Genomic DNA, 26,258 nt, shown 5'->3' on the forward strand with positions numbered 1-26,258 from the left:
TGATCCAAATCTAGGAATCACATGATTACAATAACATACAATTGCAATCAATTTCTTTTAAGTTAGTGTTCTATTAAACACTAGAATGGTAACCCAGTTAAACAACATTGCCATACACTTAAGCCCAAAATTGGCTTTTAGTTAATACACAGGCCGTAGACCGAGCTAAGGTAAACCAAAAACGTGTTAGTAATTTGTTATGCTTAAACTTTGTTAGTGGTAAAAAAAATCTATCCAAAAATGGAAGAAAATCTATCCAAAAAAATTAAATGTATAACCGCAGTTCAAGCTATAACACAATGTTACATATTTGCGTTCATAATTTGGGATGTTTTTTGTAAATAACCATAGTTTTATTTAGTGAAGTCGTATTGTGATATTTTTAATTACACAAAAACTATTTTTACTTCTAAATTCATTTTTGTTACTTCGGTTGAAATAAAATGAATAGTGAAGCATTTCAAATGATAGCAAAAACAAGGTAGGTTCAAGTCAATATATATAGAAGTTGTCAAAGAGCGTAAGTCTTTGCGTGACCAATAAAATTACTGACGGTAATTGTAAATGCATGATAAGCCGCTTTTAGCAAGTCCAGAAGACGGATTTTCGTTCATATGAACTCTTTTGAAGACGCCAGTTTTGCGTTCGTATAACATGCACTGGAATGAACCTAAATTTAATTTTGCGTGCAATTACAGTAACTATGTTCCTTTAAATGTTTTTTTGGCAGAATTGTTTTATATTTCTTATGCAACAAATACAACTTGCAGTTTCATCGATATATTTAAAATACTTGTGATGGTCACAATACAGTAGAATGGTTATATGATAAAAATACACACTGTCGTTAATATTAAAAAATAAAAACAACGTACTTAAAGGATAATATAAAGTAGGTTTTCAAAAGTACAAAAGGTCTCCCTTAAAATCAGCGAGTAGAATAAAAGTGCCAAAAATCGAAACCTCCCAGGAATTAGTTACACAAATTATTTTCTATGAAATTAAGATGTTCGACAACAAAAAAATTTACCATATGATTTGATAAAAAGTACAAATTCTGCTTTATTTAGTTACACTTTTTTATATTGTCTCAGTAGTTTCGTGTATTGTAACTAACCATATGTCATACAATCATGTTTCGATAATAATTTAAACAACAGTGTTTACAAAATAGGTGTAGCACAAGGGATTAAAATTAACGAATATGTTGTTTAACAATATAAAAGTATCGCTTAAAGTCCACCAACATCTGCGTACGAAAACAATTTTTTAACTATTAACCCGAAACGTATTTGAAGTGAGTCAAAAGCGGAAAGGCTAACGAATACCTATGAAGTTTATGGCTGGTAGCAGACGGGTATAAATAACAAACGTTTAATTGTTAGTTTTAATTGTATGTAATTTGTTTTCTTAATTAACACGTCAAATCTTGGTTAGAATAAATTATCAGAATTCAAACCATTCGATGAACAGTCGCTTGTACTTAAAGTGCGTTTTATCAAATAGTCAATTATTTATGACATGTTGCATTTCAATCAAACCTTAAGCAATAAAATATCTGTAATCACCTCAACCCAGGAAAGGGCGTATAAAATAAAAATAATAATTTGACAGATACGTTGAGACAAGAAATTAGCAACCAATACGGTAAAGTAGCCAAAACACCTCTATATTGGATTTGACGAACCACCACCGACGGCAAAACTCTCATATGGGTTGTCTCCGTGTTCATCCACACCAACATTACTGGGAGCTTTATCGTTTTGGTAGGTGCTAGAGGCGTTGTATGAGATGGGAGTGACGTAGTTTGCTTCGTAATCACTAGGATTTCTTCCAACTTCCGGAGAAGCTGTAAAGTTTGTATCTGCATATTGGACTCTTGCTCCTGGATTTGCGATGACAGCCCTCGGAGTGGCGGGCCTTGAACTGCTGACTACATGCATTGCAATAAAATTATTGATCTCAACGTTACTGTGCTGTGTGAGGATAGAATTGATTGCGACCAGCAGTTAGCACTAAGGTAAGTGCGGTTCAAGTTGATTTTTTATTTATATGTTGATTAATGTTCGACAACAAGCTTATCTATAGTCGGATGTGAAGGGCAACTCTGTTTAAAATTGCTACGCTTAAAGACGATTAGTATAATTTATGTTACTTGCACAAGATATACATGTATAAGAATTCTCAGACGACAGTCATGTTTGTATGATTAATCCGATCAGTAAAATGAGGAAATGGTAACGCAATTTAGTCTATTGGCCCAATCGTTGGTCAAGCTTTTTGGCTTTACATAAACTTTCGTTTAACATTCTAGATTGCAGTTTTTCAATTAGGCAAACACGGCTGAGATGTAGCTTACAAACATATTGTAACTGCCTCCTAAACATACCAGCGTTATGGGAAAAGATAAAAAATTGAATTACGGAAAAAATCGTTCCAACCTAATATGAATCAATTTGGTAATATAAAGGCCTTTAACACTTGGCTATGTTATTACTAACCACGCTATTTCTTAAATTACCTTCTGGTCGTGATGATTGAAGCCGCGATAGAGTGAATTTTCTGCGAAAAAAGTTCGTTTAATCAGGTGCATTTGGTAACTTAAAAATACGTTACTTACATTTTAACAATCGCCAAAATTGCCGTTAACACCAGAACAAATCCAACGATTGCCAATGCCAACGACACGGAACTGACGTGAACGGCGAGCACTTCGTGACCAGATCCAGAGCCTGTAATGTAAATATTCCAACAGGACAACACAAAACAACTTAAGAGTACAAAAATGATTTCGCAGTCCGCATACACTAGGGTTGCCAAACAGTTTTATAAAAAAACATTATAGCCTTACAAAGACTTAAAATTGGTTCGCTCTTGTTTTCTCATATAACTCAAAAACAAAACACTACAAATACGGCATTAACAAAATAAAAGCAGTGAAAAATTGTATTTTTAACCTTTATTTAAAGAGTTATTAAAAAACATAGGGTATTTAAACGGTTTTTCAATACCTTAATCTATTAAAATACTTGTGTGTATGTCGTGCAGGCCTGACATAAAGAGTGCTACGTTTACAAAATGTATAAGAAACTACAAACGATTAGGTGCTTATATACCTGCAATTGTAGATATTTGTGCAGGGGCGCCTAAAACTGACCCAGCCATGGCCCTAACTTCCACAATGTAAATTTTGCCCGTCACTAAGCCTGTAATGGTCGTGGTCGTAGTTGACGGTCCTAATAGATCCACCGGCTGAGAAGGTTTTCCATCTGATGGAGACCACGTGACGCGATACCCGCTGGCACCGGGCACGATTGTCCACGTCACAATGACTCGCGCTTGACCATCGATTGTTGAAGTGGTGAGCGATAGTGGGCTTGGTGGCGACGGGGCTGGAAGTGCCAAAAAACAGTGTTGTAAACAAGTCATTTTAAAATGACTTATGTCACAGTAAAGTTATTTCCAAAATAACTTAACTCCAAGTCTACTCGTTTGCATAAAACTAACAAGTCTAGTCCCAGTCTAAGTCAACAGTTGTAAGAACATTGTTTTACTTGTAAATATAAATTAATCAAACGTTAGCCAGACTTTAGCCAAGTCTTTAGTCTTAAACCAAAATTTAAGTGCACACATTGATTTGAGGTTTAGGCCTAAGTCATTACAACACTACAAAAAAGTAAAAAGGGCTCTATGTGTGTATCTGATTGAGTCGGATATATCGCCAGCGTTGTTAATATCGCTGGTCAAATGTCCTAAATTTGCAAATCAGGAGTTCGGTCGTGTCAGGTCGCGATTCAAACATTTGATTTTTGCCTATGGATACTCTAACAACGACGAGGAATAGTTACCATTGCAAACCAATGCGGTATTGTCGAACATGTTATTCATTTGGCAAGTTGCGGTAGCAGTTGTGGTTGTATATCCTGAGTCGCACTTTATAACAACTGTAGCGCCAATCGCATGCCCACCACTTGGGACAGTCGCTGGATTAAGTATTCCTCGTGTTACGCTTGGATGCGTCTTGCATGTAGCTTAATGCAAAAAACGAGATAGATCATGAGAACCACGTGATACGTTGTAAAAGGTTTAATCCACAGTTCAGAACGACATTTTAGGGTTAAAATAACACGAATAAGTTTAAACTCTAACACAAGGGTTCTTAAACTGGGGTCCATGGACCCCTTGGGGTTCGTGAATTAGTTTTAGGCGTTCCATAAAGGCCGAATTGAAATATTGGTGTGTATTTAAAAAGTAATCCTTTAAAAAAAAAAAACAGTTTACAAAAAAAACAACAGATTAACAACAAAACGGTTTTGCACTGTATTTAGACTTCATTTCACTTTCACAACTTTTAGACCGAAATCAAGATATTTATGAAGTTTATTTGTATTGTGACGTCAATTTATGACGTCATTTTTTTAATTTTATTTTTGCCTATCGTGGAAAATTTAAAAATTTAGGGGTTCCGCGAGAAAAAAAGTTTAAGAACCCCTGCTCTAACAACCCCTGCTCATGACTTTAATTTTAGGTGCCCCATTTAAAAAGAGAACAAAACTGGAAACATTTCTCGAGCGAATAGCTTCCGTTTTATTAAGCAGTGCATTAAATACTAGAAAAGGTTAATGCGTCACCATACAACTTCCAACAACAATGCACAAATGCGACCAAGTTATGTTGTCAAACCTTGTAAACAGACAGGTTTTCGATGTTAAAACTTTTGCTGTTAAGTTGTAAGATATGATAAAAAATGTTTACCAGTGCAAGCCAATGCGGTGTGATCAAAAGTGTTATCCACTTGACAAGTTGCAGTATTAGTTGTGGTTGTATATCCTGGGTCGCAAGTTATGACGACTGTGTTACCAATGGCATGTCCGCCAGTGGGTACAGTTGCTGGAGTTAATGTGCCTCGTATTGCGCGTGGTTGATTCTTGCATGTAGCTAAAGAAAACAAAATAAATGTTATATTAATAAAGGCGATAGTTGAACGGTAAAAATTAAATAAAGTAAACAAGAGTCATCTAACCTTATATTTTTTTTAAAAGCAATATAAATGTGTTGTTAGTGACCATCAATTCCATGACTACAAATATCTATCATTGCCAGAAAGCAATAATAATAGTAATTTAGAATACTGTTATTCTACTTTCCATTATTCGACACTTATTTTTCTCTTGATGTTTTTATGAGAAAAAAATCCGAAACCATATTTTTTGATTCAATGAATATAAAATATACTAAAATTTTTGTTGGCAACATTCGCATGTATATATATCACATGTAGCCAGACATCTGGTGTTTAACCTCTTTACCACATTTCGAAATGACATGCCTTTAAATTATTTCGGTCGTACAATATCGCTTTACTGAATGCTCTGATAGCGAATTTTATGCATTACACTTCTTATTTTTAGTGTCCTCCTTTAAAATAAGTTAGAGTCGTTACCAGTGCATGTCAATGTAGTAATGTCGAAAGTTCCATCGCTTTGACAAGTTGCGGTAGAAGCCAATGTTGAATATCCAGAGTTGCAAGTTATGGCAACTGTAGCACCTATCGTATAACCACTAAGAGGAACTGACGTAGGGGTCAGAGCTCCTTTTGTGGCAGTTGGCTGAGTTGTGCAGGGCCCTGCAAATCACGTTGTTAGAACTCTTTTTTGCGGGAAATAAAGGGTATTAATAGGACATGATTACGTCGAATTATTTTTGTGAACGTCATTTCAATTGCATCGTTAAAAATTTCACGAGGTTGTTAGACGTGTCATGCGCGTAAAAGTAATTTTTGTCAACTTCAGAACTATTTGTGAATGTTTATTTGGCTATTTGCTGGTAAGCAATACAGGTAAAATTTTTTTATTCGTTATGTAAGATGTCACAAAACAGATTTGCAACGAAAATAAGTAGACCTACCGTTACATGTCGGTAGAGCAGCCGACCAGTTGTTGGATTCTGTGCCATCGCATGTCAAGCTGGCTGTGCCAGATAATTTGTATCCAACGTTGCAGCTGAAGGTATGTGGCTCGTTGTAAGCTGTATCTGTAGTTGTTCCGACTCCGTTGGTTATGGAGGTTGCCGCGCATACGATAGCTAAACATAAGCTCGTTAGTTGCTTTCTTGTCCTGGATAAAAATCGTTACTATCTTTCTGTTACTTCACAATTTTACCGACAGAGTCTTATCTAATGAAAACGCACAGAGTGAAAGCTTGTAGATACAGCATAAAAATCATAACTGTGGTGCAAACTTCCACTGCATCAAATGTGGGTCGTTTATTTTGATTGTTTTTAGCGTTAATAATTTTTTTAACTCAGCAATTCATTTGTACATTTTTAATCAAAAGCATAATGCTTAGACGACGGTATATATTTATATTTTACGAGATTCTGTCACGGTATGGTATTCGGGATAGCTTTATAGTATGTTGATGCTGGTAAGTCTATAGGCTTCATACTATTGTTGAGGCTTAATTCAAACTGTTAAACTGGATCGTACAGGTTGATCTTGATTTCGAATTACAGAAACATCTTGTTTAATATGTTTAGTCGACAAAAAATATGTTCTTACCTAGCAAATATTGCTACGAATGGGCTGTATTTTTTATGAGTTAATATGTTATATAAACCTGTTAGTCAAGACAATCGTAAGAAATGTCGTATGTAAATAGCCTATGTAAGTAAGGTGTCGCCCTTGAAACAGCCACCTCTGGGCCACGAGTCGTATAACTTCCCCACATCTGGTTTTAAGGAATCTGATAAACTTTATTAGTTCACATGAAAGCAGGTCACAAATGTTATTTTTGTCTTTTACGAACTAGACCAGAGGTGACCATCCCGTGTAGCTTGTGAATAGCCCCAAACAGAAGGCCCTGCATTGCTGGACTTTAATTTACTTTCTTGTCCTATATTCTCCATTTAAAATTTTGGTTTTAAACATGTACTTTTGCAATTATAAAATTTTAATGTCGATATGAAATTAGCATTGTTTTAGTCATCCAAAATACTTTTTGCCGATAAAGCTATAATTTCAAAGAATAAATGCTATGAATTAAACTATGGTATCATTGAATTACATTTTGCTCTATATTTATGTGTGTGGCATTTACCAACTAATAAAATTCGCGTCTTGCTCTACCAAAAATAGTCACGATGTTTTTTCGTTAACGTGAAATACAGGTTAGACTACTTTTTCACACGAAATAAACATAATTGATTTGAATAGGCTGATTACCTACTAAACAATTAATATATGACGTCATCACCAACTTACGTCATCACCAATGACTCTTTTATTTAGCCTAGATTTACTGTCCTAAATTTAATAAATCGTTTTATTTTGCACAGAAAATGGATTAATAAAAGCAAAATGATTTAATAAAATATTGTGATTTTTATTCAGGTATTGCGAATGCCCCTAAAAATCGTCTTATTCGCAAATTCAATGCACTGTCAAGTTTTAAACCGAAAACTAAACTGACATAGCAGTACGCGAACTTTCAATGCATCACTGAACATTCAAACAGGCTTACATCAAGAGCTTTACATTCGAAGGCTACCAACGAAAGTGATTGCAAACTTCCCATTGAGTCGAATAGGCAGAAAAAGTGGTCACCCATGTAGCCCAGAATTCCATTATGATACTATATGGACAACAGCTGTCGAACCGTAGCACGTAAAATACCATTTAATACAACTATGCTTTGATGGCCCTCGCGGGTCGTGTGTATGGCAGCCTTAATGTTAGTCAGGGGCGTGCAATCGCGGCCCGCGAAACCAAAATATGTGGCAAGCGGCACAAAACATTCGTTAAAACTGTTTTTGGGTAACTGTTAAAAGTTGAAACTTCCTGACTGTTTCTAAATCTACGGTGGAAAGCGATTTACCTTAAATTACCGCCAATGGTCTTTTTGATTGTAAAGCAAATTCTAATTTCTCCACGATTAAAATCGCACAATTCTTTTTAATCGCCCTTAATTAACTTAGGAGGGGTTAAATAAAGTTTTTTGATGATTCTCGATTGATTATAAACATTTATGTTTTACTACAGACTCTCCTTTGTTAAAAAAACGCCACCCTCACTTTTATATTTACGCACAAATAAATAGCTTTCATTCCTATAGATGTATGTTACTCAAGAGTTATTTCTCATTCACAATGACAGATGTTTCAACAGTCATTTTATCCCAACTTCTGACTCAATCTCATCGTAAAAGCCATTTTCGCATGTAATGCCTTTACAGAATTATCAGGCCGAGATACAAGTGACCCCATTCTTCTTGCAGCTGCATCGCCTGTTGTTGCAATCTCCATAAGTATTACAGCTCGTGAACGAACTGCAGTAGCTCATCAGGAGCCATTGGGCCCGGTGTTAGAACTGGCTCATATCCATGCACACCTATTGTCCATCCATGACAGGCGAGACAAAAGATTAGGTACCTCTACTGTGATTTCGAGAAATTCTTTGATATTTCGAAAGTCATAAAACAAAGACGTTAAAGATGTGGTTAAGAAGAGTGGATGATGGCTGTCCGAGCTATGGTGCACAAGCATTACCAGCACGTCTGCATATTCTGCCCGCACCTGTAGATATAACAACGTTTACAACAGATAATAATTTCCATCTGTCTGAGTTATCTTTTTCATATTACTCCATTCCTTTCCCAGGCTTCACCCAATAGATACACCAACTGAAGCATAAATGTTACTGAGCTCAACAGAACCATCTGAAACAGTAGTAAGTACTTCTCTTACAATTAAAGTGTCAGCACTGTCACACTACTTCACCGTGATGTGATGTTTTCGAACGATTGAAGAGAGAAGGTGAATGAGCTCAGTCTTGTTATGAGTGTTGTCCAGAAACTTTTCTCTTGGGGCAGTTTGACATATCCAGTCGAATGTGGAGATTACAGCAGGAATATTTTCTTCTAGGGACTCTTTCAACAACTGGTAGGAACTCGATCTGTGTGCGCTGTTGCATCATTTCCGTTGGAATGTGGAAACTCAGGATCGTTGGCTTTGATAACCCACCCGCTGCCCAGAGAGTGTCACCTGAAGTGAGGAGTGGCTGATCATGCCAAGTGAGGAGTGGCTTATCATGCCAGGGAGGATGAAAGCTCAGCGATGGGGGAAACGTGATCGCGTTCGTTCCTATTGGTTTCCTGTTTCATCAATGGAATAAACTTTACTTCAATTCCTCTCAGGATCTTAGCTTTATCAAGTGCTTTTAACTACACCCGGGGGAAAGCTGCTGTTGTCTGTGAATCGGGCAAAGGTGATGTCGGAGTGGTGACTTGGATAAAACCCATTCAGAGGAAGAAAGTGATTCCATGAATAGAGACAATGTTTAAATCTATATTATCACTAATAAACCGAGAGACTGCATTGCTGGTTTCCTCAACCTCCATAAAAACCTCCGGATCATTGCTTGACAATTCACTTGACTGGCACTTCGGCTGTCATCACTGATTGATCTTCAAGCAAACCATCAATCGCAACCTCATCATTGCTCTCTTCATCAGTTTCCTCGACAATGGTATGAAGAGTGCCAAAAGTGTATGTGAAATAATCTACACTCCTACAGCCGGTGGAACTTGTTAAGCATGCATTTTGACCCAAATCCATAGTCAAGTTGTATGGCAAGCCCTATTTGGTGTGACAAAACTCCAGCCGAGGTCGATAGGTCTTAATAAAATTTTGTCCCCAAACGGCAACTCTTTCGTATGTTTTGACGATCGGTCACCAGAACATCTGCAGGCTTGCAGGAACAAGTGTCAGCTGACTATCGATGTCACTCATACTGTGTGTGCTGGGGTATGTCCTTGGATTTAGATCAATTAAGGCAATATCATTGCATATGAACTTCAGTGCCGTCTTTATGACCTGAGTTTTCTCATCTACATGGTCAAGATTACCATGATGCTGTCGCATAATCTTGTCGGTGTTATCTTTGAGGGAGAGTACATTTGCCCTTATTTCCTTGTTTCTCTACTTTTTCTATTTCTTTTGAAGTTTCAGATTTGTCAGAAATAATTCCTATGTGTCAGACAGTGGTGATACATATGGCTAAGCACTAGCTTGAAGTGCAGCTAGAATATTTCTGATGATGCCCGAATCAAAACAGTTTAAAATTTGATAATGCTAATTATTTTAAGTGTCAATTAAGTATATCAGCACGATATATATTATAAAGAGCATAAGTTCATACTTGACATAAACCCGATACCGGTTATTCATTAATAACTTTTCTCACACGCCAAGGTATATCAAAGTAAATATTTTACCTATGCATGTCAGTGTTGCTGGTGACCATGTGTTGGCGACAGCGGTACAACTCGTGGTTGTAGTAGTTGTAGCGAAACCAGTATTGCAAGTCACTGTGACTATCGCGTAGTCAGCAAACCCACCAGAAGGGACAACGGACTCGCTTAAAGTCCCCTGGATCACATTAGGAAGAGCGGTGCAAGCAGCTGTGTAAAATTTTAAGAATATAATTTAACAGACTTGACCTGCTTGCACAACAAACTCAGTTTTATTGTCAACTACTCGGTTCTAGCATAATGCCGGTCAATTTTCGTCTAAACAACATGGTAGTTAGGTAACATCTAAATATTACGAAGAAACAAAACTCTTACACCCTCATCGAAATCTGGGGTTTTGGTCAATAAATTGGTAAAACTTGTCAAACAAATATTTGACATCATGGAAGATAATCATTGCTCATTTAATTATTGGCTAAGGTTTTTAAAATTTTCGCTCAAAATTGCGTAGTTAAAAGTTTCTATAGACTGCAAATTACTCGATCGGCCGAGTAGTCCAACGTATCAGCATTAGATTAATCGGGATAAAATTCTTCTATTTTTAGTTAATTCAAAACGTTTCCGGATATGCATTAAATCAAATGAGTAAGAGTAGGTAAAAGCAGCGATATTTTGTTGATATTTATTTGAAATCTTTAAACTTACCTACAAAATAGGATTGACCAAAAACTGTAAGTGCTCTTATTCTTCACGTCTCTATTGGAATTAACTCTTTGCCTTTCGGTATAACGATGCTAAATCATTTAAGATGGGCAAATTAATATTTGTCAGGACAAACTCCTATGTGACAGGCAGTGGTGATAAATTTGGCTAAGTAGCCTGAAGTGCAGCTATAATGTTTCTTATGATTCCCGAATCAAAGCAGTTCAAAGTTTGGTAATGCTAATCGTTTTAAGTGTTCAATTAAGCATCTCAGCACCATACATTTTGTTGTGGAACGCAACCGCGCTATTCCCGAACACGCGGCTCGAGGCATTATTGTGTTATTTTAATTGTTATGCGTTGTTTGTGTGTACGCGCTTGATTTGTGCCTACTGCAGGAATGTAATTGGTGTGTTTGCAATTACTTCGTGAGCCTATAAAAGGCTGTTCACTTACTACGTTACCATTCCATTTTACTGATTTCGATTAAATACAACCTAAGTTACAACAAGCAAACTGTGATTATGTGGACTCTGTAAAGAAGCAAGGCGCAAACGTGATTGAAAACACAACACATTTTATAAAGAGCATAAGTTTATACTTGACATAAACCGATAGCGGTTATTCATTAATAACTTTTCTCACACGCCAAGGTATATCAAAGTAAATATTTTACCTGTGCATGTCAGTGTTGCTGGTGACCATGTGTTGGTGGCAGCGGTACAACTCGTGCTTGTAGTAGTTGTAGCGAAACCAGTATTACAAGTCACTGTGACCATCGCGCCGTCAGCAAAACCACCAGAAGGGACAACGGACTCGCTTAAAGTCCCCTGGACCACGCTAGGAAGAGCGGTGCAAGCAACTGTGTAAAATTGTAAGAATATAATTTCACAGACTTGACCTGCTTGAATAACAAACTCAGTTTTATTGTCAACTACTCGGTTCTATCATAATGTTGATCAATTTTAATCTAAAAAGCATTGTGGTTAGGTAAAATCTATCTAATACGAATTGGAATAGGTTGGCCGAGTTGTTCGAGCAAAGATTAAAACATATATTTAATTTTTGGCTTCAGAGATGCCAAAGTTTATAAAAGTTCGTTATATAAATGAAACACCATAGTTTCATTATTCTATTATATTAACAACGAACTGAGTCTTACATTGTTGTGATTTTAGATTTTAGTAAACAAAACTCTTAAATTCTCATCGAAATCCGGCGTTTTGGTCAATAAATTGGTAAAAATTGTCAAACAGTTTTTTTAACGGCAAGGAAGATAATCTTTGCTGATTTAATTATTGGCTAAGGTTTTTAGGTTTTTTAAATTTTCGCTCAGAATTGCATACTTAAAAATTGCTAAGAGTGCAAATTATTCGATCGGCCGATTTTACAAACGTATCAGTGTTAGATTAATCGGGATAAAATTATTCTGTTTTTTGTTAATTCAAAACGTTTCCGGTTATGTATTAAATCAAATGAGTAAGAGTAAGTTAAAGCAGCGATGTTTTGTTAATGTATATTTACAATCTTTAAATTTACATACAAATAGGATTAACCAATAGCTGTAAGTGTTATAATTCTTCACGTATCTATTGGAATTAACTTTTTGCCTTTCGGTATAACGATGATAAATTATTTAAGATTGGCAAATTAAAATTTGTCAGAACAAACTCCTATGTGACAGGCAGTAGTGATACATATGCCTAAAAACTAGGTATAGCTTGAAGTGCAGCTAGAATATTTCTGATGATGCCCGAATCAAAACAGTTTAAAATTTGGTAATGCTAATTATTTTAAGTGTCAATTAAGCATCTCAGCAGTATATATTATAAAAAGCATAAGTTCATACTTGGCATAAACCCGACACAGGTTAAACATTAACAACTTGTCTCACACACCAAGGTATATCAAAGTAAATATTTTACCCGTGCATGTCAGAGTTGCTGGTGACCATGTGTTGGTTGAAGCGCTACAAGTCGTGCTTGTTGTGGTTGTAGCAAAACCAGGATTGCAAGTAACTGTGACTGTCGCGCCGTCAGCAAATCCACCAGAAGGGACAACGGACCCGCTTAAACTCCCCTGGACCACGCTAGGAAGAGCGGTGCAAGCAGCTGTGTAAAATTTTAAGAATATAATTTCACAGACTTGACCTGCTTAAATAACAAACTCAATTTAATAAATGAAACACAACAATTTCATTATTCTACTGTATTAACAACGAACTAAGACTTACATTGTTGTGATTTTAGAGTCTAGGAAACAAAACTCTTAAATTCTCATCGAAATACGGTGTTTTGGTCAATAAATTGTTAAAAAATGTCAAACAGTTATTTCAACAGCAAGGAAGATAATCATTGCTGATTTAATTATTGGCTAAGGTTTTTAAAATTCTCGCTTAGAATTGCATATTTTATTTTGTGTAAAAGTTGCTATAGAGTGCAAATTACTCGATAAGCCGAGTAGACCAACGTATCACAATTAGATTAATCGGGCCACAATTGTTCTATCTTTGTTATATCCAAACGTTTCCGGTTATGTATTAAATCAAATGAGTAAGATATATATTTAAAATCTTTAAATTTACATACAAACTAGGATATTCCAATAACTGTAGGTGTTTTTACACTTCACGTCTATTGGAATTAACAGTTTGCCTGCCGGTATGACGAAGCTACGTCATTTGAGATGGGTAAATTATAATTTGTCAAACTCCTATGTGGCAGGCAGTATTGATACATCTTGCTAAAAACGAAATATTTGAAGTACAGCAAGAATATTTCTGCCCGAATCTAAAATGTTAAATGTTTTGTAATGCTAATCCTTTTAAGTGTCCATCAAGTATCTCAGCAGCCATTTAGTTGTTTTGTTTTTCTAATTTAAGTGCAAAGCATTGTTTGGCGCATCCCTAAGAATTTGTTGGCCAAAAATAATAAACGCGGAAAGCTACCAACGAACCTACGTTTAGTTTTTCTAATAATGAAATAGCATTCCTTTCGTAGCAGTTAGCTGAGTTGTGCAAGGATCTTCAAATCATACAAACAAACAAAATAGATTGTTTTCAGTCAGCCATGCAGAAAGCTGCGGAAAGACGTCTTATTTTTGACAAAATTTTAAGCGGCCTCAACAAGTGTCAAACGGAAAATAAACTCACCTATATGTTTCATCTCTTTAACAGATGCTACAATTAGAGGACCCTTATAAAATCAAGCACCATGATTTATAACAAAAAATTGCGATAATTACTAAATTTTCACCCTGAAATGGATTCCAAACTCATTAATTAAGGTAACCCCAAAATCATCACAAAATTAAACAAAATGTATTTCTAATTCCTGTTTCAAATGCAATCCAAAATATCACCACACCAAAGGCTGTATGCAATGGTGTTTTTATTTTCACTATATTTCATTTTTGTTTGCTTAGGTTTGTTTTTCTTTTTTCCCTAACCAAAAGAAAAAACATTGCCAAACCTCTGTGTATAGTTAAACCCTCGGCAGTCTTATGCAAGCACCAATAAACATCGCTTTTTCGGCCTCATAAATGTATATAAATCTTGTCAAAAAACAAGTAAGTCCCGAGAATAAATTTTGGCCGATCAAATTTATCCAAGAGTTTGAAAGACATTGTTTTGCACAAAAATATGAGATAACAAAGCAAATATCAGAACTTACCATTCTCAACAATTTGACAAGCCGCCAGAAACCACATTAGCATGTGTACCTTAACTTCCATTTCTGTCTTATTTTCTACAAAAAAGACCTAGGTCTTGCCCTGATTAACAACCGTTTTAACTAAATGCCTAAAAACTGAGCATTTCACCAGCAAGTTTGTCAGTTGAAATGCATGGTCAGCGGAGACAGTTTTTAGTTTGGGTTTAGCCCACGACTAGCACAATGTTGCTCATTTAGACAGAATGCCTGGATTCACCAAAAAGCGCCTCAAAAATTTGATTAGTGTGATCATATTTTATGTATATTGTGCTAAACTACGCGGAGGTTAAATATGACCTGTTATATAAACCTAAAACGTTTTCTTGAAGTCGTTAGACTCGACTGTTTTTAACAACAATAGGTTTTTCTTTGAGTCTGATGATTTAAAGTTTACACCTTAATGAATTGACTCTAGGAACTCTTTTATCACAAATAGACAACTTTCTGATACATCGTTTGCAGCAGCATCATTCGACACCCACCAATAAAAGTCATGCCTGGTGCGATTTAAATCGCGACACCTCCACTGACGGATGTCGCCTACATTTTAGCAATAGCAATTGCGCTCATTTAAAGCTTACCAAAACGATTTATAATGAGTAAGTTAACTATGCTTTGACATGACACATATAAAAGCTGTATGTCGAAACTGTACACCGTGCCATTTACAAGTTTGGCAACACACTTGAACAAATTATCATTTTAACTTTCCTACAGTTGAAGGATAATGGTGTATTTGGACAGATTGTCTCAGACATGCTGCCATTCAACAATTAAGTTTGACTGTAGGATCACAAATACGGCGCATTTTGTTTTGTGTGTTATAAACTTAAGCAATCTATCTCGTTTGTAAAATGCAAAAATGCATTCCATTGTTTTTGACTTTTTACCAGGTGTTTACGTACAGTTCCTGTTTAAACAAAATTTTAGTCTGTCAACCGTGCTACCGACCGGTAACAATTTCATCGCGGACCGGCGGTTACCGACCACTGCATTAACAAACCCAACCAAGCCGTTTCTTTTTGATGAGCGGTTGGTGCCTACCGGCTAGCCAGTCTTAGCACAAGTTGTTGCTTACTAGTTTTCGCTAACTAAACAAGAGAATCCCTTCACAATTATTTTAATACTTTTACTTTACAGGTTGCATTTTTATTGCGTAAAAATCCTCTTCATTTTACCGTGGCATTCGCAAGTCAGTAATTTTTTTTTAATTTTATCTGCTGGAAATGGAAAGTTCCATGCAACATGCTACAAAGGCCCCCACTAAAAGGTTGTTATTTGAACAAATGACTTTCTTGGACTTAACTAATTGATTTAAAAGACTCTATAGTTAAAGTTAAGTGCTGTCATTAGACTTTTTTGCGAAAATTGGTTATTTAGTGCAATTTTTCCACGCTCATCGATTAACTTGCTATAAATTGCATTTTTGTTATTTTTAAGTTAAAGCTCACATTTTGTCGAGTTTAGCAACATTAGATGTTTCACGTTTTATAATTGTGTCAATGAAATTACTCAGAGTTGACTTTGTCTAATAATGACTTGAAGTGGTACTCCACTTGTTGAATAACCGTGACTTCACTGAGTCTATTCAAAATGACTTGTTTACAACAATGAAAAATCACTATACCGATGAGGTAAGGCACGAGATTGAGCTGCTTTGGGAGATCCAGTCTTTTTTATCATAGCGGCCAAGGAAACTAGGGTTGCATAAGATTTAAGGAGGTGCAAACCATTGCACTCCTACATATTTCAAATTTGAATTAGAACCCAGTTTATAGTGTTGCTTTCGCATTTCTATTAGTGTTTATAACGGTTCTGACTTTAAGCTTAATACACCGATGCTAAAAAATCTAAGTGCACAAAACTGGCAAAATAATCTGTATATTTGCATGATTTTGTATGTTTTTTGTATGTCGTATATTATGCTTTTGAGTGGCGTTTGGCTTTGGGTAAGGAACAACGTATAAAATAACTCCTAAATTCCAGTGTTAATCTGAAAAAGACGAAAATTTTAATGGCCAGAGCAAATGACGTTTTAGGTGACAAACCACCTTGTTTAGCACCGAAAAGCAGTTTAGCCAGTCGCAAAAAATGAGCGAAATTCTTAAACACATTGCAACCAAGATTAGCTATTGTGATTAGTATGTGCGCACTAAAAGGCCTGCGGATAATTTCGATGATTTACAAGTACGTCAATTTCAAAAAGCGAAGCCTAAATCAACGCGCCTCGCTGTTTGCTGCTAAAGGCAAAATGCTGTCGAAGGTTTCGTATTTTGCCAACGAACTTTTGTTACTCTACTTGGCTGCATTTGGAACATGCAGAGGTGAGACCAAAATATTTTACAATTAGTGTCACTTCAAAGGCATACTTCGATACTTTGAAAATGTTTCGATTAGTCATCAACAGATCATGGACGTTTCAAGACCTATAGAGCATGGTATTTGATGAATTATAAACTTAGTAAATAAAGAATAAGTGCAAATCATATTAAAATATACGAAAGTGCACGTTTTTTTTCAAAGCTTCTTGTCTGTGCTTTGCAAAATCTATGTATATTCTTCAGGTTCATTGCTGAATTTTGGTAGATAGCTGATTCGGTAAGTTAGCATGCTGCGTGTGTTGGAGGTGCTGCGAAAGTCGCATTTCTGCACTGTAAAGAGGCACTGCTTTCAACGGTCTTAATTGGGCAAATAGTAGGCTAATTTGGTGTCAATGCTGTGACGAAATGCAGCCGTTAGAACTCGCCGAAGTTTGGAGCTGCATATGGCAGATGGCCCAATCCTGCTAAAACAACTAAACGAAAATACAGTTTTTCGCTACATATAGCTGTTAATATAGCAAAGCAAGGTACTGATTTAGTTTGCCATCACCTGTGGACCTGTGGTGAAGATTGGAATATAACAACTAATAGATTATAGGAAACAACGAAGCGTTCCCGGTTTTAAGTATTATTTCCTAAGTAAAAAAGCCGCATAGTGTTGTTTTAACAATAGTATTCTTATTAGTAAAATACTTTTGTATAGTTGTTCGCGTTTTATAATTAGAATTAAACCGCTAAAATGGGTTTGAGTTCGTTTGAAAAAGCTTGAAGTAAACGTCGTAATATTGTGTCATTGGAATAGCTGTCACGAGGCGGCAACCAGTTTACATAATAATGTTTAATTTACTATACTGCTGTAACTCTAAAACTACTTTGCTGCACACCAACCTAAGTTTAGATCGGCTTTTGGCTAACTGTTACTTGTCATAGTCTAAGGCAGTGCTTGTTAACCTTTTTCGAAATGGTAGACCCTTTCTACGTTTACTCAAAGCCTATACACCCCAGTCCACGCAATACACTGAATTTGTAATAATCCTAATCGGAATAAGGATAATCAGGGCTGCAAGTATAGGAAAGTATACCTTTATACAAATACAAAATTTCATCACTTATTTAAGGCGAAGCGGCATTTAATCGGATGGCGTGTTGTAAATTATCGCATTTATCTGCGTGACTGTGAAACATCAGATTGTTCGTCTTCGCAAACTAAAATTTTACATTTTGTTGAAACAAAATTGCAAAATAATGAGTGCTTATTTGAAATGAAACGACTAAATACGGCTAAGCACGTCAAACATCTTTTACGAAACGAAAACCAGTGACATATATCAATAGGGTAGGCTACCAGTCCTAAACGTAAAACCTTAAGTTGCATAGCAGCCATTGTTCGCATTGCGTGATATTCAGCAAATATATAATCCTGGTACCATGCTGCGTCCAACGTAAGTAAAATCTCGTTCGAAACTGATAATTGACTACGATTAAAACCGCCGAATTAAATGCGACGTTTTGTGAATCTGAATTTTGCGTGGTAACAGACATCAAGAAGTTTTTAAAATATAAGTCTTAAGTTGAAAACATTATAACTTATTTGGATTAAGGCAGTCAGTATGTTAGCCTATTACTTCAATTTGATTTATAATGTTGGAAACCCGCGACCTTTATCGATCCAGAATTTCTAACAAACGTTAAACTTTAAGTTGTAGCAGCAATTGTTTAGACTTGCGTAACATTTAAGCAAATAATACCGGCACCAAACTACGTCATACGTGAAAAAAATCCTTGGAAATAAAAATTGCTTGACGGTGACCGGTTTGTGACGGCGCTTGCTTACCTTCCTTAAAAAGATATATCCCAGCACCCGCCGAACAGTATCCATTTAATTTTTTTACTCACCACACAGTAAATATAAACTAGCCCCAGCAACCTCACACCCAGAAAAATATATCGTAAGTCCCGCTGGAAAAATAATTATTTATATTAAAAAAAATTTGCTTGTCTGCCTTACCAACAAAAAATAAAAAGTAACAAGTATTACTTAGTTTTGACAAAGAATTGCTGAATGGCTAACTCAAGAGTTTTTACATTTTTTAATTTCTTTTTTATAAATTTTAAATTGAAAAATCCGGGACAAATTGGTTAACCGGGCGGGATACAGGGACAAGGCCTTAAAACCGGGACCTGTACAACCCATATAACTGGTACACCCTTTAAAAAGTATGGTACACCTTGGGGTGTACGATACAACCGGTTGATAAGCACTGTTATAGACACAGAGTAACCATGTTACTTTTCGGAAATACCGTTTTATGGTCGGGAGCGTTATAAACCAATACAACATTATTATACAGTGAATGTTTGCTTAATTAAACAGATGACCAATGGAGTGATATTTGATGATGGGCTTTAAATATTTATAACAATTATATTCAGCCAAACGCCTGATGTTTCACTTCTTTAACAAATACCACAATGTAAGGGGAATAATTTTTTTGTTCGTCTTGTATGTTCGGCCTTTTCCAAAAATTTTCAAGCAACTTGAATTTTCTCATTATAAATGGTTTTAATAAATCCGTTACCAGTGCATGTCAATGCAGTAACGTCGAAAGTCCCGTCGCTTTGAAACGTCTAGAAGTTTCCTTTAGGGGACGATTATAAATTGTATTTACTTTTTCCGATTTGACCAGTTAACCACAGCGTTATTTACGTTAGTTTTAAATAATTCGTTATCTGCGTTGGTTCAACATAACATTCGATCACCTTTTAATATCTTTTTAATCAAAGCTTAGAATTAATAAATACGAAAAACCATAAAAGTGTGTTAAAAAATTATTTAAAACAATACAGTTGTCGCAATACTATAATTATTCAAAGCTTATTATCTTATTTGACTCTATTGGCCAACTATATAACTAAGGCTAAGCGAACAATAAAAAATAATAATATTTTGTTCGTTTATAAAGCTTCTGTGCTTACCTCCGCACCTAGAATTGCAAGTAACACCCAATCAGAAAATAGTAAAAAAATATTAAGGTTACTTTGTGTTGATAATTTTTTTTGAGCGAGCGCGATTTTGTTGAATGCACCGGTATTTCTTTTACATTTCTTGCAAGTTTATATTACATTGCCGAAAATATAAAAATGTTAAAACATATATGGTCAACATTTTGAATACGTTTTCCGTTTTATCGTGACCCACTTGGCGGCCTTCCATTGCGCAATGGTAAATAACTGATCTCGGTGAAAAGACAGTATCAAAACGTAAATATACCGGACGTAGAATGAATAATCGCGCGAAGGAAACTACGGCTGATTTAATTGTAAAAATCAGTAAAACAATCGCGCATAGTTCGCACTAATAATTTGTGTATTGTTAGCACTGTTACGTTTTGTAAATATCGTTTTATGGTCGGGAGCTTCATAAACGAACACAACATTATTATACAGTGAATGTTCGCTCAATTATATAGGAGTGATATTAGGTGATAGTTGTTAAATGTTTATAGTATTCACCTATCATATTTAGCCATTCGCCCGATGTTTCACCTCTTCATAGGATACCATAATAAAAGGCGATCAATTATTTTGTTCGTGTTGTACGGCTTTTACCAAAAATCTTCAAGCAAATTGTTCTGTATTTCGACTAGTTTCGGAATTTTCTCCTTATAAATGGTTTTAATTAATCCATTACCAGTGCATGGCAATGCAGTAAGGTCGAAAGTCCCGTCGCTTTGGCAAGTTGCGGTAGAAGCCGATGTTGAATATCCAGGGTTGCATGTTATGGCAACTGAAGTACCAGCGGCATGACCATCAGCAGGAAGTGATGGAGATAAAGTTCCATGTATAGCAGTTGGCTGAGTTGTGCAGGCAACTAATAATCAAATAGACAAGTTGGTAATATTTTCGCTATACAATTTTGAAAAATGCCTTGCCACTTAATTTGCCCCTTAGAATTCTAGAAAATAATTGTAAAATATCAGTTAAATCGACAAAAAAAAATTATGTTTTTTCTTAGCATCATTGCTACGAATGCATGGTTTTGTATAGTTAAATAATGGTTACGTTAAATTTAAATAATTGTTATGTTAAAGTTAAATAATTGTTACGAAAATTAGCATTATTGCTAGTCTTCCAATCTTTACTTTTTGACGATAGAGTTACAACAGGGGTCGCCAACCTAGGGCCCGCGGGCCGGATCTGGCCCTCCTATATAATTCATACGGCCCGCCGCCTCTTTGACAAATTGGCCACGAGTCCATTTCACATACTTTTTGGCTATGTTAACTACGTAAGTGCGAAGAATTTTCGCGCTTCGCGCGATTATTTATTCTACGTCCGGTTTATTTACGTTTTGATACTGTCTTTTCACTGAGATCGGTTCTTTACCATTGCGCCATGGAAGGCCGCCAAGTGCGTCACGATAAAACGGAAAACGTATTCAAAATGTGACCATATATGTTTTAACATTTTTATATTTTCGGAAATGAAATATAAACTTGCAAGAAATGTAAAAGAAATACCGGTGCATTCAACAAAATCGCGCTCGCTAAAAAAGGTTGCCGATCCCTGAGTTACAATAACAAAAAAATAATTAACACAAGCTTTTAACGAAGTCAATGTAGCTGCACGCAAATACAAATTTATATTTTTTAGGACTACACATATTCCCTTTTTGGCGTTTCGAATCAAACAAAACCCAATTTTTTGCCAAACACTTATTTGCGTCATTTAAGGATCCATATAGCTGTTGGTTTAACTTTTAATGGTTTCAACTGGTTTGAAGTATAAAGTTTGTAAGTGAAATGAGACTTTATATTCTACGAGGACAATATAACTTCAATGCAAACCGAAAGGGTTTTAGTTATTCTTCAAATAGATACTGCTGTGTATTAATTTAATAGCACAGCGGTTTACACGCACATAGCAAAAGCTTGATAATTGAAAACTCCTATCTATACTTTCTGCAAACTAGCATCAAGCGCCAATGGAGTAAACGTGATTTGAAAAATAATTTCTGACATGATAATGTAAAAACACTTCGTACATTATAATTAATGCTGAAACAGTAACAGTTTTAATGAAATATTTGACCAAAGAGAATACCAGTGCAAACTAGAGAGTCCGGATCCCAGGTGTTGGTTGAAATACAAAGCGAAGAAGAAGGTGAACCAACAGCTACCTTAAACCCACTGCTGCAGATAATTGACACTGAGCCAGTATAGCCACCACTTGGAATGGGGTATGGGAAAGCACCTTGGGTGAGGGTCGTCGGTGGAGCGGCGCATGTGGCAGCTGTAGATAAATATTATACATGCAACACAGCCTTCTTGAAATTAGTAGGTCAATTAAAAACAATACCCATAGAAAAAACATTGAATCACGATGTAGTTTGCCTCGAAAATGTAAGCCCTAGTGTATATATTTTTTTATTTGTCATGTTTCGAATATATATTGATAAATGAAATACGAAAGCGTTGTACCCCGAGTAACATACTTTAAGGGAATGTTGCCGCACTCAGTTTCTCTCGCATAAAAATATAATAAATATGATAGAATGTAATGTTGAAACGACGCAGAAAACTAATTATTTAAACCTAAGTATAACTGTTGTTTACTGGTTTAATCGGAAAAAGTAAATACAATTTAAAATGGTCTCCTAAGAAAACTATACGGCTGATTTAGTTGTAAAAATCAGTAAAACAATCGCGCTTAGTTTGCACTAATAATTAGTGTATTGTTAGCACTGATATTATAAACACAAGTAACCATATTACTTTTTGAAATATCGTATTATGGTCGGGAGCTTTACAAAAAACACAACATTATTATACAGTGAATGTTCGCTTAATTATATAGTGGACCAATGGAGTGGTATTCGATGATATTTATGGTATTTACCTATCATATTTAGACATACACGTGATGTTTTCTCTTTAACAAATACCATATTAAGGGGATCACTTATTTCGTTCGTGTTGAACGGCTTTTACCAAAAATCTTCAAGCAACTTATTCTGTATTTCGGCCAGTTTCGGAGTTTTCTTATTATAAATGGTTATAATAAATCCGTTACCAGTGCATGTCAATGCAGTAACATCGAAAGTCCCGTCGCTTTGACAAGTTGCTGTAGAAGCTGACGTTGCATATCCAGCGTTGCACGTTATGACAACCGTAGAACCTGTGGCATAACCACCAACAGGAAGTGATGATGGAGATAGAGTTCCTTGTGTAGCAGTTGGCAGAGTTGTGCAGGGAACTACGAATCAGACAAAAAGCTAGGTAAAATTAATAACAAAAACTTCAGAAATTGGTTTGTTCCCAATAATAATATTCTATGTTCTTAAAATGCTTGTGGATGTTGCATGTGTTGTCAACTGGGGTATAATATACCAATTGGACGCTATAAATAGAATTATTGATCAGGGTTTAAATATTATTCACTTCACTTTGTAGGCTTAGGCTATTTGTTACGTGTCTACATTTGCTTCACGTTTCTGCAAGCAAAACATATATAAGCCGAATATTTTCCTCTTTGACCTATTATTTATAGTTTTGAAGAGAGTAATTAGAAGTGAATTGCTTACCTAATTGGAAGTGAGGTACCATTTTTTTGTACCATGCAAAATATTTTTTATGTGAATTTTACAACCAAGATGTTTATTTTACGTGACGAATGCGGCTTGGAAAATGTTGCTAGGACAAGATGTGGATAGAGAAACATATAATGACCCTTGTAAAATCAAGCACGATGATTTATAACAAAAAATTGCGATAATTACTAAATTTTCACCCTGAAATGGATTCCAAACTCACTGAGGTAACCCCAAAATGATCACAAAATAAAACGAAAACTATTTCTTATTCCTGTTTCACATGCAATCCAAAATATCTCACCACCAAAGGCTGTATGCAATGGTGTTTTTAGTTTGTTTACATTTGTACCCTCTTGAAACAAATGTGCAGGGATAAGTTAAAAACACTACGATAACTAACATTTAACCTTCCATTCTATCACTATATTTGATTTTTGTCTACTTGGATTTGTTTTGTCTTTTCCTCTTCCTACCAAATAAACAACATTGACAGACCCCTGTGTAATTAAACCCTCGTAAGCATTATGCAAGACCCAAACAAACATCGCTTTTTCGGCCTCATAAATGTATATAGATCTTGTCCAAAAACAAGTAAGTCCTGAGAACAAATTTTCGGCTAATCAAATTTTTATCTTTTTTGAGTTTGAATTTTTTGATTTGCACAACTATACGAGTTAACGACATTGTTTTGCACAACAATGCGAGATAACGAAGCAAATATCAGAACTTACCATTCTCAACAATATGACAAGCCGCCAGAATCCACATTAGCATGTGTACCTTAACATCCATTTCTGTGTTAATCCCTCTAGGTTTGAAGCATTAGCGAATTCGGAAAGTTTTACAACATTAGTTTATCATTACTCGTTTTACCTCCAATTTCTTGCTTTCATAATATCTGTTTTGCAGGTATAATGTCAATCTAAATAGGCCATCCAAATAAAACACACACAAATAGATTTCTGAATTCAAAGGGTCCGTAAATAACCGCCGGTTTCAATACGATTGAAATGTGTGCCAATTAGGGGCGTCGGTGAGATTTTTTTTGTGTTTTAATTTTAATCACACTGATTTTGATGTTTTCACACAACGGCGAGGTTACCCAGACATTTTTATTATTTTACCTGCGTAAATGCAAGTTTGTTCGCTATTGTACCTAATATGTTCCTATTTTTACGAGATAGTTTCAGCATAACGCTCCATGCGTAACCTGAAACCCTCATTCATTTGCATGCATTGAACCTGGACATAACATCAACGGTCTCATTTGACAAACATCACAAAGTAGATTAACGTTTACATCGCGTTTAAAAAATTACACCTTCATTATGCTGGATGACACTTAGTGTACAATTGCAAACCTAAATAAGGCAATTTTTCGCAATCCGGGCTTTTTTTGCTGAAGTGTAATTAGACTAATTTTCTACAAAAAATCCTAGGTCTAGCCCTGATTAACAACCGTTTTAACTAAATGCCCAAAAACTGAGCATTTCACCAGCAAAATTGTCAGTTATAATGCTTGGTCAGCGGAGGCCGTTCTTAGTTTGGGTTTAACCCTCGACTAGGACAATGTTTCTGCTTTAGACAGAATGCCTTGATTCACCAAATCAAGAGCCTCAAAAATTTGATTAGTGTGATCATATGTTATGAATATTGTGCTAAACCGCGCGGAGGTTAAACATGACCTGTTACATGAACTAAAAAAAACTTATTAAAGTCGTTAGACTCGACTGTTTTATTTAACGAACCTAGATTTTCTTTGAGACTGATGACCTAAAGTTTCACCTTAATAAATTGTCTATAGGATCACTTTCTGATACATGAAATAAGCTTTTACTAATACATGTTTGCAGCGGCAATATTCGACACCCACCAATAAAAGTCATGCCTGGTATGATTAAGTCGCGGCACCTCCACTGACGGATGTCGCCCACCTATTAGCGATAGCAATTGCGCTCCTTTAATGCATACCCAAACTATTTATAATGAGTAAGTTGACTATACTTTAACATGACACATATAAAAGCTGTATGTCGAAACTGTACACCGTGTTATTTACAAATTAGGCAACACAATTAAACAAATTATCATTTGACTTTCCTACAGATATAGGATCCGTCTTTTTGGACAGATTGTTTTAACATACAGTCATTCAATAATTAAGCTTGACTGCAGTATCCCCAAATACAGAACATTTCGTTTTGTGCCTTATATACTTAAGCGATCTATCTTTGGTAGGTTTACATGTGGTATTTAGAAGTGATTACGATTTTCGTCAAAATTCGTCAAAATAAAAAGCGGAGCGAGCAAATACAACAAGAAAATGAACGATAACGAATTGGCCATTTTCCATTGTGGGTCTTGGATTGGTTTCCCATAACCATTTGCACAAAAACGTTTGCTCAAAAATCTTAGCAGTCCTGTTAGTAAAAAATAATATCTTCTTCAACAGACCCAATCAAGCCGTTTATTTTTATTAATGGTTGGTGCTACCTGGTGAAAAAGGGAAGATTCCATAGGCAACATTTTGCAAAGGGCCCCCTAAAAGGTTGTTTTGTGAACAAATAACTGCCTTGGACTTTTTTAATTGATTTGAAAAGAATCTAGTTTAACGTAAATGCTGTCATAAGGATTTTTTCTAAAATTGGGTTATTTATTGCAATTTTCCACGCTCATCGATTTACT

At 35.6% G+C, this 26,258-nt stretch overlaps 1 protein-coding gene across 2 annotated transcripts; it reads right to left on the bottom strand.

Annotated features, from left to right (window-relative positions):
• Positions 1-826: 826 nt before the first annotated feature.
• LOC146135974 (uncharacterized) lies at positions 827-24,447 on the bottom strand. Of its 2 annotated transcripts, none has more exons than XM_083395282.1 (15): positions 24,305-24,447; positions 23,054-23,236; positions 22,085-22,273; positions 20,673-20,852; positions 12,876-13,061; positions 11,627-11,812; positions 10,273-10,458; positions 5,908-6,084; positions 5,444-5,626; positions 4,756-4,938; positions 3,849-4,031; positions 3,117-3,392; positions 2,621-2,732; positions 2,522-2,562; positions 827-1,933 (listed from the first exon to the last, which is right to left on the bottom strand). In XM_083395282.1, the coding sequence occupies exons 1-15, from the start codon at positions 24,363-24,365 to the stop codon at positions 1,668-1,670; spliced, it is 2,592 nt and encodes an 863-aa protein (XP_083251408.1). In that variant the 5' UTR covers positions 24,366-24,447; the 3' UTR covers positions 827-1,667. The 2 variants fall into 2 exon arrangements, with proteins under 2 accessions (XP_083251408.1, XP_083251409.1); XM_083395283.1 differs by having other exon boundaries at positions 1,849-1,933; positions 3,158-3,392.
• Between the last annotated feature and the right edge of the window lie 1,811 nt (positions 24,448-26,258).

The sequence above is a fragment of the Ascidiella aspersa genome, chromosome 8, assembly GCF_963924565.1.
Source record: "Ascidiella aspersa chromosome 8, kaAscAspe10.2, whole genome shotgun sequence".
Taxonomy (NCBI): Eukaryota; Metazoa; Chordata; class Ascidiacea; order Phlebobranchia; family Ascidiidae; genus Ascidiella; species Ascidiella aspersa.